Genomic DNA, 17365 nt, shown 5'->3' on the forward strand with positions numbered 1-17365 from the left:
TTCCATTTTATTATTAGCTGTTGTTAATCTCTTACTGTGTCTAATTTATAAACTTTATCATAGATATGTATGTATAGGAAAAAACAGTATATATATATGGTTCAGTACTGTCCACAGTTTCAGGCATCCCTGGAAGTCTTGGGACAAATCCCATGGATAAGAGGAAACAACTATAGTTGTAAATGCAAGAAGTTGCTACTTCTTCCTAGTAGGGGAATAGAATCTGGGATCCTAAGATAGGCACTGTGCTCAAGAGACACGCTGCTCACCAGAAGGAGCTATGTGCAGCATATGGAGACCTCAAAAGGATGAGGCCAGGACACCTGATGGGATGTGGAAGGAAAGGGCATGAGGCTGCAGAAATGCAGGACCTGGCTTATCACAGGCAGAGGAACTGCCTCTCTTATCAAGGGTATCACTGTTTCAAAGTGAGAAATGACAAACCTTGCTGGTCTCTGGGACACACTAGCATTTTGTTCAGTACAGGATTTTGACCACAGAGGTAAAAGAATTCAATTTCTGTTTTTCACAGACAATAAATGTTTGACTTAGAATCAACCAACAGTAACAAAATAAGAGGAAAGTCTAGTAAAAGATAACATAGGTTAAAGATATAATGTATCATTTAATAATCAATTTCAATGATTAAGAAAATATATAGAATGAAAATTAACAAAAGAATAAAATCAACCTAAAGAATCTATCTAAAGAATAAAATAAATAGGAGTTTCAGTACTGCAACTCCAATTTTAAGACAACAATTCTGTATTTACCATGAGAAAGACAGACACTTTCTTACTCTGTCATTGTTTCCTGAATGATTTACCATAGGAAGTACAGGATTGTGGAATTCCAAATATATGTAAACCCTGGAGGAGCATGTGTGTGTGGAGAGAGCATGCACCTGGGTGCATGTACCTGGATAATAACTATCCATATTCTGATACTCTGACAGCACTGTTGGTGAACTGTTATCAACTGGAATGTGCCCTCTGCTGAAAGGGCAGGTATGATAAGGGCAGAGAATGGCTATTCGATTTAGTAAGGCAAAGGTCACTGATGACTTGCCAATAGTAGTTTCAGTGCAATGGTGTGATTGAGAGGTTAACTGGAGTGGATTCAAAAGATGGGGAAATTTTGATGATGCACAAGATGAAAGAATTGCTGAAAAGATTTCCCCAAGCTGGGGTGGGGATATAGGGAACAAAAGGCTAGCCACAGAAGGCCAGAGAGATGGTCCACTTAAGGAGGTAGGGCAGTGGGATAGATACAACTGATGATAGCTGGGAAGATAGAGGGGAACCTGTGATTTTCTTCTGGTTGCTTCTATTTTATTCCTATCAATATAGCAATGCCCTGTTCTGAAAACAAAAACAGAAACAGAAACAAAAACAAAACAAAACTTTAAGCCAGAAGGCAAACCTCTCTTCTGAGGTCATGGAGTTGTAATGAACTTGTACATGGGAGGTGGGTGGGAAGAGCCTGACAGAGCTAACTGAAGGTAAGAAAGGCCGGGATCAAGGCTGGGCAACAGCAATGGCACAATGCCATTATGCATAGTGCAGAATGCAAAAGCAACTGTTTCCACTTTGTTACCACACCAAGTATCACAATTACCATCTTTTATTAGACCTTGCATTCTGCAACCATGAAGACCTCCTCTAGCTACTAGTGTTAAATCTGTCAAGCCAACCAACTTTAAGTATTGTACCTGAGGCCCAACTATGAGGAGCCTGTAAATCTATCTTAAAATGTTACAGGAGAACTGGTTCATGAATTTTAACTGCAACATCCTAAAGCCTGAGATATGTAATTAGAAGGAATTAAAGTTGTCAGGATATACAGTTTCTGGCCATCAATTCCCTTTAACTAGTAAAGTTGGACAGGTCATGGAATGCCTTTAGATCACTTGTCAGGAAGAGGAAACTGTCAAGCACCCCAACCCATTAAGAGGATTATAGAGGCCACTATACCTCCTCTGAGTTTGGATTTGGATTTGTGACTGTCAATAAACTCTATATACACATCAGGGGGGGAGGGATGCTTCAACCACTAAGCTTCATTACCCATAAGCAGTTGTGGTTTTTTTAGAGTTTGTTTATTTTAAAGAGAGGGAGCATGCGTGCATAAGTTGGGGAGGGGCAGAGGGAGAAGCAGACTCCCCTCTGAGCAGGGAGTCCAATTCAGGGGCTTGATCCTAGCATTCTGGGATCATGACCTGAGGCCAAGGCAGACACTTAACCAGCTGAGCCACCCAGGCCACCCTACCCCATAAGCAGTTTAATGCTTAATTTATTCTGGCATCTCAGGCAACTAAAAAAGGTTAACTCCAATTAATGCATTCATAATTTTAGCTGACTGGTAGTCTAAATGACCAATATTGTTAGGCTGACCCTGTACATCAACATAGCAACCAGAGTCGTGTTTTGTTTTTTTGGTTTTTTTTTTTAAGATTTTTATTTATTTATTTATTTGACAGAGATCACAAGTAGGCAGAGAGGCAAGCAGAGAGAGGAAGAGAAGCAGGCTCCCTGCTGAGCAAAGAGCCCTATGCAGGACTCAATCTCAGGACCCTGGGATCATGACCTGAGCTGAAGGCAGAGGCTTTAACCCACTGAGCCACCCAGGCGCCCCAGAGTCATGTTCTTGAGGAATAAATAAAATTATCTTTATTTTCCACAATAGCAAAAAGAGGTTAACTGTAAAATTCTGCTGCTAAACATACAGAAATTGTAGTCTGTCATTGCAAAAGAAAAAAACTATTATAATAAAGAAAAGACAACTGATCTACGGCAGCAGCCTGTTACTCATGTACCTCAGGAGTGGGCAAATTTTATCTATAAAGTGCCAGATAGTAAATATCTTGGGCTGTGCAGGCCATATGGTCTCATGTATAACTACTCAACCTTACTTGTAAGCAAAAGCGCCAAGATGATAAATAACTGAATGAGTGTGGTTGTGTCCCAATAAAACTATTTATGGGGACACCTGAGTGGCTCAGCTGGTTAGCCCTCCAACTTGATATCAGCTCAGGTCTTGATCTCACAGTCAGGAGTTCAAGCCCCTGCTTAGAGTTCCACGCTGGGTGTGGAGCCTACTTAAATTTAAATATATAAATATAAATATATATACACATACACACACATATACACATACACACACACACTTATGGACACTAAAGTTTTATTTCATATAATTCTCACACATGTCACGAACTCATTCTTTGATTTCTTTCAATCACTTTTTTTCCTTGTTTAAAAAACTTATTTAGGGGTGCCTGGGTGGCTTAGATAGTTAGGAATCTGCCTTTGGCTTGGGTCATGATCCTGGGATGGAGCCCAGTGTTGAGCCCCACATGGGCTCTCCATTCATCGGGGAGCCTGTTTCTCCCTTTCCCTCTGCCTGCTATTTCCCCTGTTTTTGCTCTCTTTCTCTGTCAAATAAACAATCGTTTTATAAAAAGTCTTTACTCAAATTCAATTTAGTTAACATAAAGTGCATTATTAGTTTTGGGCAGGGATTTAGTAATTGATCAATTAGACACAAAACCCAGAGCTCATTACATCAAGTGCACTACTTCATGCACATCATCCAATTACTCCTCCCCTCTCTCCCCTCCAGGGACTCTGTTTGTTCCCTAGAGTTAAGAGGCTTTTAACTCTTAAAAGTTAAAGAAGTTTTAAAAAAAAGTTTGCCTCCCTGTTTTTATTTTTCCTTCCCTTCCCCTATATTCATGTTTTATTAAATTCCACATAAGTGAAATCATATGGTATATGGTATTTGTCTTTCTCTCACTTATTTCACTTGGCATGATAACCTCTAGATCCATCCACATCATTGCAAATGGCAAGATTTTATTCTTTTGATGGCTCAGTAATACTCCATTTTACATATATACCACACCTCTGTGACCCACTCAACCAGCTGTTGATGGACATCTGGGCTCTTTCCATAGTTTGGCTATTACGGACATTGCTGCTATAAACACTGGGGTGCAGATGCCTCTTCAAATCATTATGTTTGTATCCTCTGGATAAATACAAATACAAATATTTAGATAAATACAATTGCTGGGTCATAGGGTAGCTCTATTTTCAACTTTTTGAGGAACCTCCATATTGTCTTCTAAATTGGCTGCACTAGTTTGCATTCCCACCAACAGTGTAATGTTTCCTGACTTGTGAATTTGAGCCATTCTGACTGGTGTGAGGTGGTACTTCATTGTGGTTTTGATCTTTATTTCCCTGATTTCCTCCAATCAATTAAAATGTGAACCACTCTTTGATCACAGATCCAACAAAATTTTGGTGGCAAATTCGGTCTGTAGCTAGAAAGTTTCTGGTCACTGGTGATGGCCACATATCTGAATTCCAGTAAAGTTACCCAATACCCAATTGTCTCTAACCAACAGAGGCAATTTAGAAGCTTAGAAATTAATTTCAACATCTTTGTCCCGCTGGCAGTGGAAAGCGGTTGCTGTTCTGGAGGCTGTTTGGGTCCTTCAGCCCCTCGCTACACCTGAAAACCATCCATTTATGTGGTATTCCAAAACCCGAAAATTCAAGTCTTCAGGAAAAGTAATCTAAGTGGACAAAACATCAGCAAACCCTACATAGCCCCTGGTCGTTCCAGGCACAGCCATAACACAGGGGTCTTAATGAATCCACTGGTGAGGGCTCCAGTCCTAACACAGCGACTGCATCTAGTAGGGTACACATTCGTACCTTTGCACCTCACTGGCATTCCTGCTACCGACCTGACTTCTCCCGTCACTGCAGAATCAGGACACGAGACACAGGCACTCGCCGCACCCCGACTTAGGGCAAGACAACGCCCACCGACGCTTCTGAGTCGCGGGCCGCTCGACAGGAGACAATCCGCAGCCTGACCGGAAAAGCCAACGGATTCTCGGCCTCCTTCCCAAGGCGCCAAATGGCGCAAAATACCTCCCCGGGGTACTTAGGACATTCTCCTCACGGCAGGGTCAGGAGAGCAACACGAAAAGAGATAGGCAGAAAGCAGCTACGAAGGAAAACAGCGTACCTAATCACCCCCAAACTCAGACTGCTCAGATAACCACTCGCCCGCAGACGAGGGTGTGACTACATCGCACCCGACCGACCGCTCGGAGTCTCCCGGCATCTCGCTGTTCTCAGACGCACTGATATGAGACATCTCGCGGGAGTTCCGTTGGCAGCACCGAAGGGTCAGGTGACCTCACGGCTCCGCCCCCGTTTTCCTCGCCCGCGGTCCCGCTTCACGCATGCGTGGGCTGTGCCGGCTGCGGCGAGTTGGTGTGGGGGGCGCGCGAGCGGGGGTGGCGGGATGGTGCTGAACCGGGTGCGGGCGGTTTTCTTCGATTTGGACAACACGCTCATCGACACTGCCGGGGCGAGTAGAAAAGGCATGTTGGAGGTAACGTCCCAACTTCCCCAGTCCTTCTTTGGGCAGGGTCAGCGCACCCAACCCACATCGCGCGCTTTCCTATCATCTTGGCGTCCTCCCACCCCCGACCTTCCCACTGCCGAGTCCATCGACACCGCGTCTGGGGCTGGGTCATCCCGGAGGCACTGGCTTCTCGTCCTTTAAGACCCACCGCGTTCGGGAAGGAGCGGGAAAGAAGGACGAGTGGGCAGGGGGAACTGGTTGGGGAGGAGGCTGCTTTCCCTCGCGCCCGGCGGCTTGGGTTACCTGCCTGGCTACGCCCAGATCTGGGAAGCTGGGTTCTGGAAGTTGTTTCCACCTGTGGGACCCGGAAAGACGTCGTTAAAACTGCCACGGTGGCAGAGTTGCCCACAAACATAGACGGTCACTTGGCTTTTTGCCAGGACAGGTTCCGACCTGCTAGGCGAGCGTGGCGCCAGGCTCTCCGCGGTTGGCCTCTCCACACTGCGTGATCTTGGGCAGATCTTTGAGGAGACCCAGGAAGTTACACAACTGTCAGCGGCGAGCCTGGGCTTAATTGACTCCCCAAAATGCCTCCGCAGAAATTCACCTCCAGTCTCTCTGCTGTGGGTGTGACCCTTAGACTTCTGAGGTTACATTCACAGTCCGTGCTTGCACAGACCACTCCTTTCATGAGGCATTATCCAGCAGCATCCTCTCCTTTCCGTACCCACAGATGCTGAATCAGACTTCTTGAAGCCCCACATCCACCCCTGCTTTCTTCTACCTGCAGGTCTAAGAAGAAAACCAAAGATTATCAGATGTGAAAACCCACTTTCAAAAGCTAATCCTTCCAACCCTGAGAGACCCAACCTCTTCATGCTTCATTAGTTAGGTATTGACTCTCTGATTTTTTTTTTTTTTTTAAAGCCCCGAAGGTGGGGCTAGACTGGGCAACCTCAAGACCATGAGATCAAGACCGGACCCCAGAGTCTTGGCTTACCTGACCGGGCTGCATAGGTGCCCCAGGTTTTGACTCCCTCATCTTCATCCTCTTTCTTGGTGCATTCCATTCCTGCATATGCAGGTTTGTCCCATACTTCAAAAAATAAAAAAAGAAGCCTCTCTTGAACCCTTCTTCCTTCACTAGATGTTATCTGTCTCCCTTGAGGGCTTTGGGGTTTTTTTGTTGTTGTTAATTTAAATTGAAGTTAGTTAGTATATAGTGTATTATTGGTTTCAGGGAATCATCAGTTGCCTGTAATACCCACAGCTCATTACACTCCTTCATGCCCTCCTTCATGCCCATCACCCATTACACCATCCCCCACCCGCCTTTCCTCCAGCCACCTCAAGATTGTTCTAGAGTTAAGAGGCTCTTACTGTTGCCTCCCTCTCCGTTTTTATCTTATTTTTCCTTTCCTTCCCCTATGTTCATCTGTTTTGTTTCTTAAATTCCATGCATGAGTGAAATGATGTGGTATTTGTCTTTCTCTGACTTATTTCACTTAGCATAATATCCTCTAGTTCAATCCATGTTGTTGCAAATGTCAAGATTTCATTCTTTTTGGAGATACACACACACACACATACATACATACATATATACATACCAGGTCTTCTTTATCCATTTATCCGTCGATGGACATCTGGGCTCTTTCCATAGTTTGCCTTTTATGGACATTGCTGCTATAAACATTGGGGTGCAGGTGCCCCTTCCAATCATTATGTTTGTATCCTTTGGATAAATACCTAGGTACAATTGCTGGGTCATAGAGTAGCTCCATTTTCAACTTTTTCTTTTTTTAAAGATTTTATTTATTTATTTGACAGAGATCACAAGTAGACAGAGAGGCAGGCAGAGAGAGAGAGGGAAGCAGGCTCCCCGCTGAGCAGAGAGCCCGATGCGGGACTCGATCCCAGGACCCTGAGATCATGACCTGAGCCAAAGGCAGCGGCTTAATCCACTGAGCCACCCAGGTGCCCCATTTTCAACTTTTTGAGGAACCTCTATACTGTTTTCCAAGGAGGTTATACCAGCTTGCATTCCTACCAACAGTGTAAGAGGGTTCCTCTTTCTCCGCATCATCACCAAGATCTGTCCTTTCCTGACTTGTTCATTTTAGCCATTCTGACTGGTGTGAAGTGGTACTTCATTGTGGTTTTGATTTGTATCTCCCTGATCTCGAGTGATGTTGAGCATTTTTTCATGCATCTGTTGGCCATTTTTTTTTTTTTTTTTGGAGAAAAGTCTGTTCATGTCTTCTGCCCATTTCTTGGCTGAATTATTTTGTTTTTGGGTGTTGAATTTGATAAGTTCTTTATAGATTTTCGATAGTAGCCCTTTATCTGATATTTATTTGCAAATATTTTTTCCCATTCTGTTGGTTGTCTTTTGGTTTTGTCGACTGTTTACTTTGCTCTGCAAAAACTTTTTATCTTGGGGTGCCTGGGTGGCTCAGTTGGTTAAACATCTGCCTTCAGTCATGGTCAGGTCATGATCCCAGGGTCCTGGGATCAAGCCCTGCATTGGGCTCCCTGCCCAGCAGAGAGCCTCCTTCTCCTTCTCCCTCTGCTGCTCCCCCTGCTTGTGCTCTGTGTCTCTCTGTCAAATAAATAAAATTTTTAAAAAAGGTTTTTCCTTGTCTGAGGAAAGCATCAGCATCCTAGAGACTGATTGGAAAGCAGGAGCTTTGAGTCAGTGCACTAAGTTTTACCTCTAGATTTCCAGCCTACCTGCAGGTCCTGGGCCAGAGTCGCAGCCTCCAGCCCAGCTCTCTCTGCTGCAGAGTGGCTGCCCCCACAGCCCACATTCTTCTATCATGCCCATTTCTCCTGCCTAAAGGGGTTTTGTGCAATTCAATAGTTTTTCCATAAGCTGACCTTGTATTAGTAGAGCCTTTAGGAGATTCTCGTTAGACACCAAAGTTCTGAACAGCTTTTTTCCCTCAATTCTAACCCAAAGATGTATGTACCTTAATAATTTGATCAAATTTGTGGATGGCTTCTCCCCATTTCCTATTCAGTATTCTTAGTCCTAGGTTAGCTTTACATCTCAGACTGGTGTACATCAGTCCAATAAAATATGAAATAACCATGCTGAAAAAAAACAAATGAAAAACTTATCTTGATGAAGTCCCAATAGTTTATTTTTGCTTTTGTTTCCCTTGCGTCTGTGGATGTGTCTAGCAAGAAGTCAAAGAGGCTGAGGTCAAAGAGGTTGCTGCCTGTGTTCCCTAGTCTTTTGATGGATTCCTGTCACACATTTAGGTCTTTAGTCTATTTTGAATTTATTTTTGTATGGGGTGTAAGAAAGAGGTCCAGTTTCATTCTGCATGTGGCTGTCCAGTTTTCCCAACACCATTTGTTGAAGAGACCGTCTTTTTTCCATTGGATATTCTTCCCTGCTTTGTGGAAGATTAATTGACCATAGAGTTGAGGATCTGTTTCTGGATCCTCTGTTCTGTTCCATTTATCTGTGTGTCTGATTTTGTGTTGATAGCAATGTTTTTTGAAAGAAATCTATATACATTATTTCCATGTCTCCACCTTTATTTATTCCTTAATCCCTTGACATATAGCCTCTCTCCGTGCTACTTAATGAAATAGGCTTGCCCGGTCATTACACACTTCTCAAATTGCCAAAATCAATGGACATTTTAAGTCTGTATTAATGGCTTTGCTGAGGCATTCCATACTATTGACTGTCCCTTCCATTTGCATACCCTTGACCTTGACCTCATGGGCACCACCCTGTACTGTATTGCCTCCAGTTTCTTCAGCTGCCTTGTGTGTTCTTGGCAGGCCAAGCCCAATATGTTGCAAATAAATCCTTGGTTTAGGCCAAATCATGCTATAGCCTAGAGTTCTCTATGTTAAAATCAGGCATTTGAGTTTGAATCACAGCTCTCCAATACCTAGCTGAAAATGCCTGAACAAGTTCCCTAACCACTCTAAATCTTAAATCCTTATTTTAAAATGTGAATGGTGATATTAGTCCTCAGTGTCCTTATCAGGTTTAATTGAATGCATGGTAAGTCTGTAGCATCCAAGTGTACACTTGTTAAGTTGTACCATCTACTGTGTCCACCCAGTCTGTCCCCTCCTGCATATCCACCCCCCACTGCCCTTATCTTGCTTAAAGGTGGACTTGTCTGTCACCTAGCTATTGCTGTGGTGTTGTCTCCAAGCTTACTGTGTCCAGTTTATCCTCCACATTCCTACCAGAGTGAAATTTCTGAAAAAAAGTAAGATTGTATTTCTCCCTAGTGTGTATACCAAACTCCCTTATACCAACACTGTATTTTGTTCAAGATATCTTATAATGTACTTATCAAAGGAAATTACAATTAGTTTTTGCAACTCAGATGCCTGCAGCTTAATAGCTTCTTAAGAGAAAACAAACTGTCTTGGTCATATTCATTTGATACATGGTAAATATTTAATGAATAATGAATGGATGGGTGGATAAAATTCCAGGTCTACAGACTTGGTTCTGTTGTCACCTCCTTTACAAACATCCTATTAAACAAACAGAATTGAGTTGTGTGCTTTTGACTATACAAGGAGTGCCCTTTTTTTTTTTAAGATTTTATTTATTTGACAGAGAGATCACAAGTAGACAAGAGAGGCAGGCAGAGAGAGAGAGTGAAGCAGGCTCCCTGCTGAGCAGAGAGCCTGATGTGGGGCTTGATCCCAGGACCCTGAGATCCTGACCTGAGCTGAAGGCAGAGGCTTAGCCCACTGAGCCACCCAGGTGCTCCTATACAAGGAGTGCTTTACCACATTAGAATACAGCACCATCTGAGGCACCTGGGTGACTCAGTCAGTTAAGTGTCTGCCTTCAGCTCAGGTCATGATCTCGGGGTCCTAGGGCTGAGCCTTGCATCAGCCGCCCTGCTTCAGCAAGGAGCCTGCTTCTCCCTCTGCACCTCCCCCTGCCCATGTTCTCTCTCTTTCTCTCTCAAATAAACTATTAAAATCTAAAAGGAAAAAAAAAAGAATACAACACTATCCATAACTGTTAGCTAATTCAAAAGTAACATACCAAAGGGAGGAAAGATCTAGTCTTTGCCTTGTGCTTTGGGAGAAGGAGCCATATACTAACTCTACATATCTGTTTCATTTTTTTTCATCTTCTGGAAAAGTTATTTCTGTCTACCCTCTTCAGGCCTTTCTTTCAGAGTCACTACCTAAGAGGAAGCTGTCCACAGAAATTTGGGGTTTCTCAGTGAACAGAGCAGAAAAGATATCTGCATTTGTGAGTTTACTTTCTAGTGTTGGTTGACCATGAACATAATACATCAAATGTATATTTATTTATAAGTATGTTTGGAAAAGTGGAGAGGAGAATGAATTGCAGTTTTAAAAAGGTTGATCAGGAAGTCACATAGAGTAAATGATGTTTGAAGAAAGACTTGGACTAAAAATAACATAAGAGCTGCTTGAATTGTTAGGCTGTATATAGGCAGTCATATTCTGTGAGAATGTATTTTTTTAAGCTTTTATTTTTCATTTATTTTAGAGAGAGTGAGTGCAAGCACAGGAAGGGGCAGAGGGAGAGAGAATCACAGACCCCACACTGAGCATGGAGCCTGACATGAGGCTCTGTCCCAGGACCCCAAGATCACAACCTGAGCTGAAATTAAGAGTCAAGATGCCCACCAACTGAGCCATCCAGGTGCCCCCGTGAGCACGTATTTTAAACTCAGTTTTATTTGGAATTCAGCTACTTCATATCATATCATAGTGTTACAATATTACATAGTTCCCACACTAGCCCTGAAAGAGTAAATCACAATTAGCTAAAAACTAGTACTGATGATAGTAACTTTAATTCTGGGTCCAGACAGCAGGTTAGAAGGATACAGTTTCCTTTCTGTATGGGTTAAGATGAGACTTAAATAGAGTTTTGAAGTAGAAACTTGAGTTTATCTTATCTACAAATTGATTTCCCTCTCCCCCCTTCACTGTCCTAGGGCCCTTTTCTTTAGGCCCTTAGGTACCTCATGGGCTTAATTGTGCTCAGAATCCTTTTCAAGCCTGCCTTACCCCTTGCACAAAATATCTTCAGACCACCAAGTTAGAGATCATTTTCCCTCACCCCCAATTCTATGAAAATTCCCGTTTTCTCAGTACAGGGTTTAGGATTGTTTATACTAGTAATAACATGAACTAATTTAAGTTAGGTGTTTTTTGTTTTTACTGAAGTATCGCTGATACACAATGTTATATTAGTTTCAGGTGTACAACAGTGATTCGGTAGGTGTTATTTCTGTTTTAATAATATGTAAATGGCTGATAAGCTTTTTCCCCAAATATGTTAATATTAAAATGCTACTTGGGGGCGCCTGAGTGGCCCAGTCGTTAAGCGTCTGCCTTCAGCTCAGATCATGATCCCAGGGTCCTGGGATCGAGCCCCATATTGGGCTCCCTGCTCCGCTGGGAGCCTGCTTGTCCTTCTCCCTCTACTGTTCCCCCTGCTTGTGTGCTTGCTTTCTCTCTGTAAAATAAATAAAATCTTTCTTTAAAAATGCTGCTTGTGGGGACGCCTGGGTGGCTCAGTTGGTTAAGCAGCTGCCTTCAGCTCAGGTCATGATCCTAGCGTCCTGGGATCGAGTCCCACATCGGGCTCCTTGCTCGGCGGGGAGCCTGCTTCTCCCTCTGCCTGCCATTCCGTCTGCCTGTGCTTGCTCTCTCTCCCTCTCTCTCTGACAAATAAAATCTTAAAAAAAAAAAATGCTGCTTGTGATCCCAAATGAATCTGTAATTAGTTGCTATGTGAAAAAATGAGAAAGTTAATTCAGAGGATATATGAGAAGGAATTTCAAAACTTGAAAGTGGTATGCTTTACCTTTACAAGACTCTCCCTTTAAGGTGAGCTAATTCTGTTTTTTTTCAGAGCCCTAAGAACATGCGAAATGAATTGCCAGTTGCAGTAACAGAAAATTGGACATTTATTGAGAACTCTTTGCTTGCTAACTATGAGCCAGCTCCTATTTAAGCTTAAGCACTGTGGATTTCTAGAGGCCTGTGTTCTTCTGTTGTGTAGCAATAGGTTTGCTAAAACTTTAGGGTGACCTTCCATCATAGCTCAAGAGTAATTTAACTGACATTGTTAGAAAAGATGATGACATTAGCACAGAGGCTGTAAAAGCTCAGTTTGTTAATTTAACTTTGCCTCCCCCTAAAATTTTTAGGAATGACATCTTTTTCTTGAAGTAATAAGACTTTTCTTAACTATTGCATTTTTTTGAAGAGCATAGATAGCCTGAACAACATCTACTTTTGATGTGATTATTATACTTTGAAGGAAGAAAAATGTGTCTGTTAATTTCTTTCCCCTTTTCAGTAGGTGAATTGAGCATCTGGTGTGAGTAGCATACTACTTGTTCCCTGTATAGTTTAGGGCAACACTTTTTAACTTATTTGACCTCTTTGCTCCAACAGCAGACAGTTTTTAGTCTCAACTGTGTACATTACACTCATCATCCAAAGATCCAAATTTGTCTTGGTATTGTCAACTTTCCCCAGATGTCCCTAAGGTAGGGACTTAAGATGCAGGTAGTCCATTTGGGAGGTGGTCCTTGCAAGTGCTGTAAAAGAGTGGTGGGATCATACAAGGAAAAGAAGGAGTCTAATAAATGAGTAGGTTACTAGTGTGAACAGTTGGGGAACTCTGGGAGACAGCATGCAGAGCATGCTTCAGTTGTCCCTCCCAAGGGAAAAGAAAGCTGGGATATTAATCTGCCAATTTCTGCCACTCATTAGTTGAGGCCTCCTTCCAGGGTAAAACTTCAGCCCCAGCTTGTGTGCGTGGTTGCTCCTGTGGTCAAATAAAACCCTCAGTTACTTACAGTATGAAGCCCAATTGGCATTACAGTATTACTTATGGTATAAAGCCATTAACATGTATGGGAATAGTATGTGCCAAGGGGACTTGGGTAGCATCTATAGAAGGCTTGGATTGAAGGCCTTTTACTAACCAGTTGCAAACAGACTCTCCAGCCTGATCTTTTAGGATCCCCCCTCATATGCCTTCCATTTCAGTCTGAAATCGGCTTCTCACCTTTCCCAGTTCTCAAAATTCCAAGCTCTGTATCTTTGTTCTTGCTATTCCTTCTGTCTAGAATGATTTCATTCTCTTCCCATGCCTACCTTACAGACTTGGTAACACCTTAGTTTAAATGTTACTTTGAGGGGCACCTGGGTGGCTCAGTGGGTTAAGCCGCTGCCTTCGGCTCAGGTCATGATCCCAGGTCCTGGGATCGAGCCCCGCATCGGGCTCTCTGCTCAGCAGGGAGCCTGCTTCCTCCCCTCTCTCTGCCTGCCTCTCTGCTTACTTGTGATTTCTCTCTGTCAAATAAATAAAATCTTAAAAAAAAAAAAAATAAATAAATAAATAAATAAAATAAATAAATAAATGTTACTTTGACTATGAAGTGGTATCCAATAACCCTTGTGGAGTGACTTGTTCTTACATTTTATTTCCACTATTGTTTACATGACTGTTAGAGCACTCAACCCAGCATTTATAGTGGTTGCATACCTGTTTATTTACACCAGCAGATAATGTCATGAGGGCAACGGACCCAGTCTCCACTGCCTAAGCACATGTGCTTTGGAAGTAGGCAAGTGTGGATTTAAATCCCAGTTTAGGCAAATTATTTAACAGTTCTGAATTTCCATTTCCTTATCTCAAAAAGGGGAGTCCCTTGCAGAGTTGTAGAGAAGTTAGAAATAATATATGTGAGCATTAGGCACTATGCTTGCCACGTTAGGGTCTCAGTAAATATTAAGAGAGGCCAAATGGAAAAGAAGATAATAAAAGCCAAGATAAAAAGTTGGGGAACACGAGAGGGAGCGTGTAATTCTGGTGACAGAGACAGAACCAGTGTAACAGAGGGTGACTCAGAACTCTGAAGGTTTTTATCTGGAAAACTAGGTTTGGAAGAAGAACTGCGTCATTAAATTGCTGAAATCACAGCAGGTTCTTCATTCTCTTAGAATTGAATACATGTTTTTTAAAAAGTGCCCTATTAGGTCCCATTTTATATGGTGGTCAGTTTAGGCCTTCAAAACATAAAATGGATGTAGATAAAGGATTGGATGAACCAATGTTATTTCTGGGAAGAGTCTATATAATGGTTGTGGTGAAATTAAAATGTTTTACTAAATTTAAACCTAAGTTTTATTTCCATTTCTTCATAACCAGGATGGAAGGTGGCAGACTGCCAAATAAAGGGTTTTTATGACCTATAGCTGAAGATACTTAGAATAGAAATCGGTCAAAAAATATGAATGGGTTGTGTGGAGAGATTGGGAGATCTTCCCTCTGATTTATTCTTTGAAAATGAGACCAATTCCCACCAGAAATGGTGTAATGGTAGAGCTGCCTTAAGGCAGGCACGTGGAGTTGGAATTTCTACCCAGGGATTATAGGTACATGGTTTCTCGGGGTATGACTATAAAAGACCTGAAATGTGTTAATGGAGTTGTTTTTCTTTATTTAGGTGATAAAGCTCTTACAGTCAAAATACCATTACAAAGAAGAGGCTGAAACCATTTGTGACAAGGTTCAAGTTAAACTCAGCAAGGAATGTTTTCATCCTTCCAGTACATGCATTACTGACCTAAGGACTTTACACTGGGAAGAAGCAATCCAGGAAACGAAGGGTGGTGCGGCCAATAGGAAATTGGCTGAAGAATGTTATTTCCTGTGGAAATCTACACGTTTACAGCATATGATACTAGCAGAAGATGTCAAAGCCATGCTTACTGAACTTCGGAAGGAGGTCCGCCTACTTTTATTAACAAATGGAGACCGACAGACCCAGAGGGAGAAGATCGAGGCTTGCGCCTGTCAGTCCTATTTTGACGCTATCGTTGTAGGTGGAGAGCAGAAAGAAGAGAAACCAGCACCTTCCATATTTTATTACTGCTGTGATCTCCTCGGAGTACAGCCTGGGGACTGTGTGATGGTTGGTGACACCCTGGAAACCGATATACAAGGAGGCCTTAATGCAGGGCTGAAAGCAACAGTCTGGATAAATAAAAATGGAATAATGCCACTGAAGTCATCCCCCATGCCACATTATATAGTTTCTTCTGTGCTGGAGTTACCTGCTCTCTTACAAAGTATAGATTGTACAGTCAGTATGTCAGCTTAAAACACATGAAAGGGCATGATGTATTTTAGGGTCAAATTACAGGTTTTGAACTAAGAAAAGTTAAGGCATTCCATTTAAGACCCATTTCTAAGAATATTTTTACTTATGACTTAATAACCAACCACTGACTGGTATTTATATCTGGAAGTCCAGAGTACATTAGTTAATACAAGTTAACTTTTAATAGTGTAATCCAGAAAACTTAAGGAAATACATTATTTGTTAATCTGTGCTTGAGGTTTTTAAAAAATTATTTCATTAATTTTGTGGCATCTCGGAGCCATGAAGATACTAAGCAAGATAGCTTGTATTTGTATGCACAAATACAGGTTTTTGTGTTGTCTTAAAAATAGATATTTTTTTAAAATAGATAATCTAGGGGCGCCTGGGTGGCTCAGTGGGTTAAGCCGCTGCCTTCGGCTCAGGTCATGATCTCAGAGTCCTGGGATCGAGCCCCGCATCGGGCTCTCTGCTCAGCAGGGAGCCTGCTTCCTCCTCTCTCTCTGCCTGCCTCTCTGCCTGCTTGTGATCTCTCTGTCAAATAAATAAAATCTTTAAAAAAAAATAAATAAATAAAATAAAATAAAATAGATAATCTAAAACATATATAATATTTATCAGAATTAGATCTGATTAATAGGAAATAAATGCTAAGTGACATGCCAATCAAGGCATTCCATAATGAAATTATTTTGCATATTTTCTTTTTTAAAATATATATACCATATTTTTGCCTACTTTGAATATATACATTCTTTTATGAATCCAGTTTTTCTTCATGACCTTTTTTGGGGGGCAGTGGGTAATTTTCCTATGGTGCATACATGACAAAGAGATTTTTCCACTAAAAAAGCTGTTAAAGTCAGCATGTGGTGCTCCTTTTCCATGACATTTTCACATAGTGAAAAGTGCACAAGAGTGCACTTGTAGGTTCTTACTAGTCTTTCCCTCTTACAGAAGTATTTTTATAATCTTTTCCCACATGCACATTATGGTTCAGGGGACTAGACTCTCTGGCTGGGCATAAGTATAAGCCACATGGCAACAAAAGTCATTTTCCTTCTGTGGATACCTCAGAGGTGCAACCTAACCATGTAGTGCTCCCATAAATTCTGTCTTAACTGAATAGTTTCACCCATACAATGAAAGCTAATAAAAAATTATGTTTTGCTATGAATAATTTCAGGGTGCCATTCTAATATAATTTAAATGGCTCTTGGTGTTAACCATCTGCCTTACATCCCCTGTTTTTCAAATTTTAGGAAGGATATCCTCTCACAATTTCTATATCCAACTCAGTGTTCACTTTGAGCTTATTAATTAATGACTAAGGCATCTTGCAACTAGAAAACTTTTTCTAGGCCATGAAGCTAGACAGTGTCGTGTCTTCACCAACTTGGAATAAAATGGCTAATTAAGGAAAAAAGAAAATATGATTTGGGTTGGTTTTTGGCAGGTTTTTTTTTTTTTAACTTTTGTATAAGAAGGTACCAATGTAAAATATTAGACTGCTAGAATATGTATAGCTATGACTCCTTTAAATATCCTATGATTATGATACTTAGATTCTGGAGTATGCCTTTCCTTAACTTACTTCTTTAACTCCTGCCTATTGCCAAGAACAGGATTCTCTGCTTTTGTGCAATTGTCCTGTTGTATTTACTTTTCACTCTTAATTTTTAAAACTGTGACTGTACCCTTGACAGTCCCAGGGTGTTGTTGCTATGAAGCTAAACATTTGTGAACAGGGTATGTTTGTGTATAGTTCCAGGCATGGTGCTCATGTGACCTTGATTATATTTTAGCTATTT

The 17365-nt window shown here is 41.7% G+C and overlaps 1 protein-coding gene across 1 annotated transcript; it reads left to right on the forward strand.

The window, feature by feature from the left end:
- Positions 1–5235: 5235 nt before the first annotated feature.
- NANP (N-acetylneuraminic acid phosphatase) lies at positions 5236–15920 on the forward strand. Its single transcript, XM_047744231.1, has 2 exons — positions 5236–5415; positions 14898–15920. The coding sequence occupies exons 1-2, from the start codon at positions 5326–5328 to the stop codon at positions 15552–15554; spliced, it is 747 nt and encodes a 248-aa protein (XP_047600187.1). The 5' UTR covers positions 5236–5325; the 3' UTR covers positions 15555–15920.
- Positions 15921–17365: the final 1445 nt, after the last annotated feature.

This window comes from Lutra lutra, chromosome 9 (genome assembly GCF_902655055.1).
Source record: "Lutra lutra chromosome 9, mLutLut1.2, whole genome shotgun sequence".
NCBI classification, from domain to species: domain Eukaryota; kingdom Metazoa; phylum Chordata; class Mammalia; order Carnivora; family Mustelidae; genus Lutra; species Lutra lutra.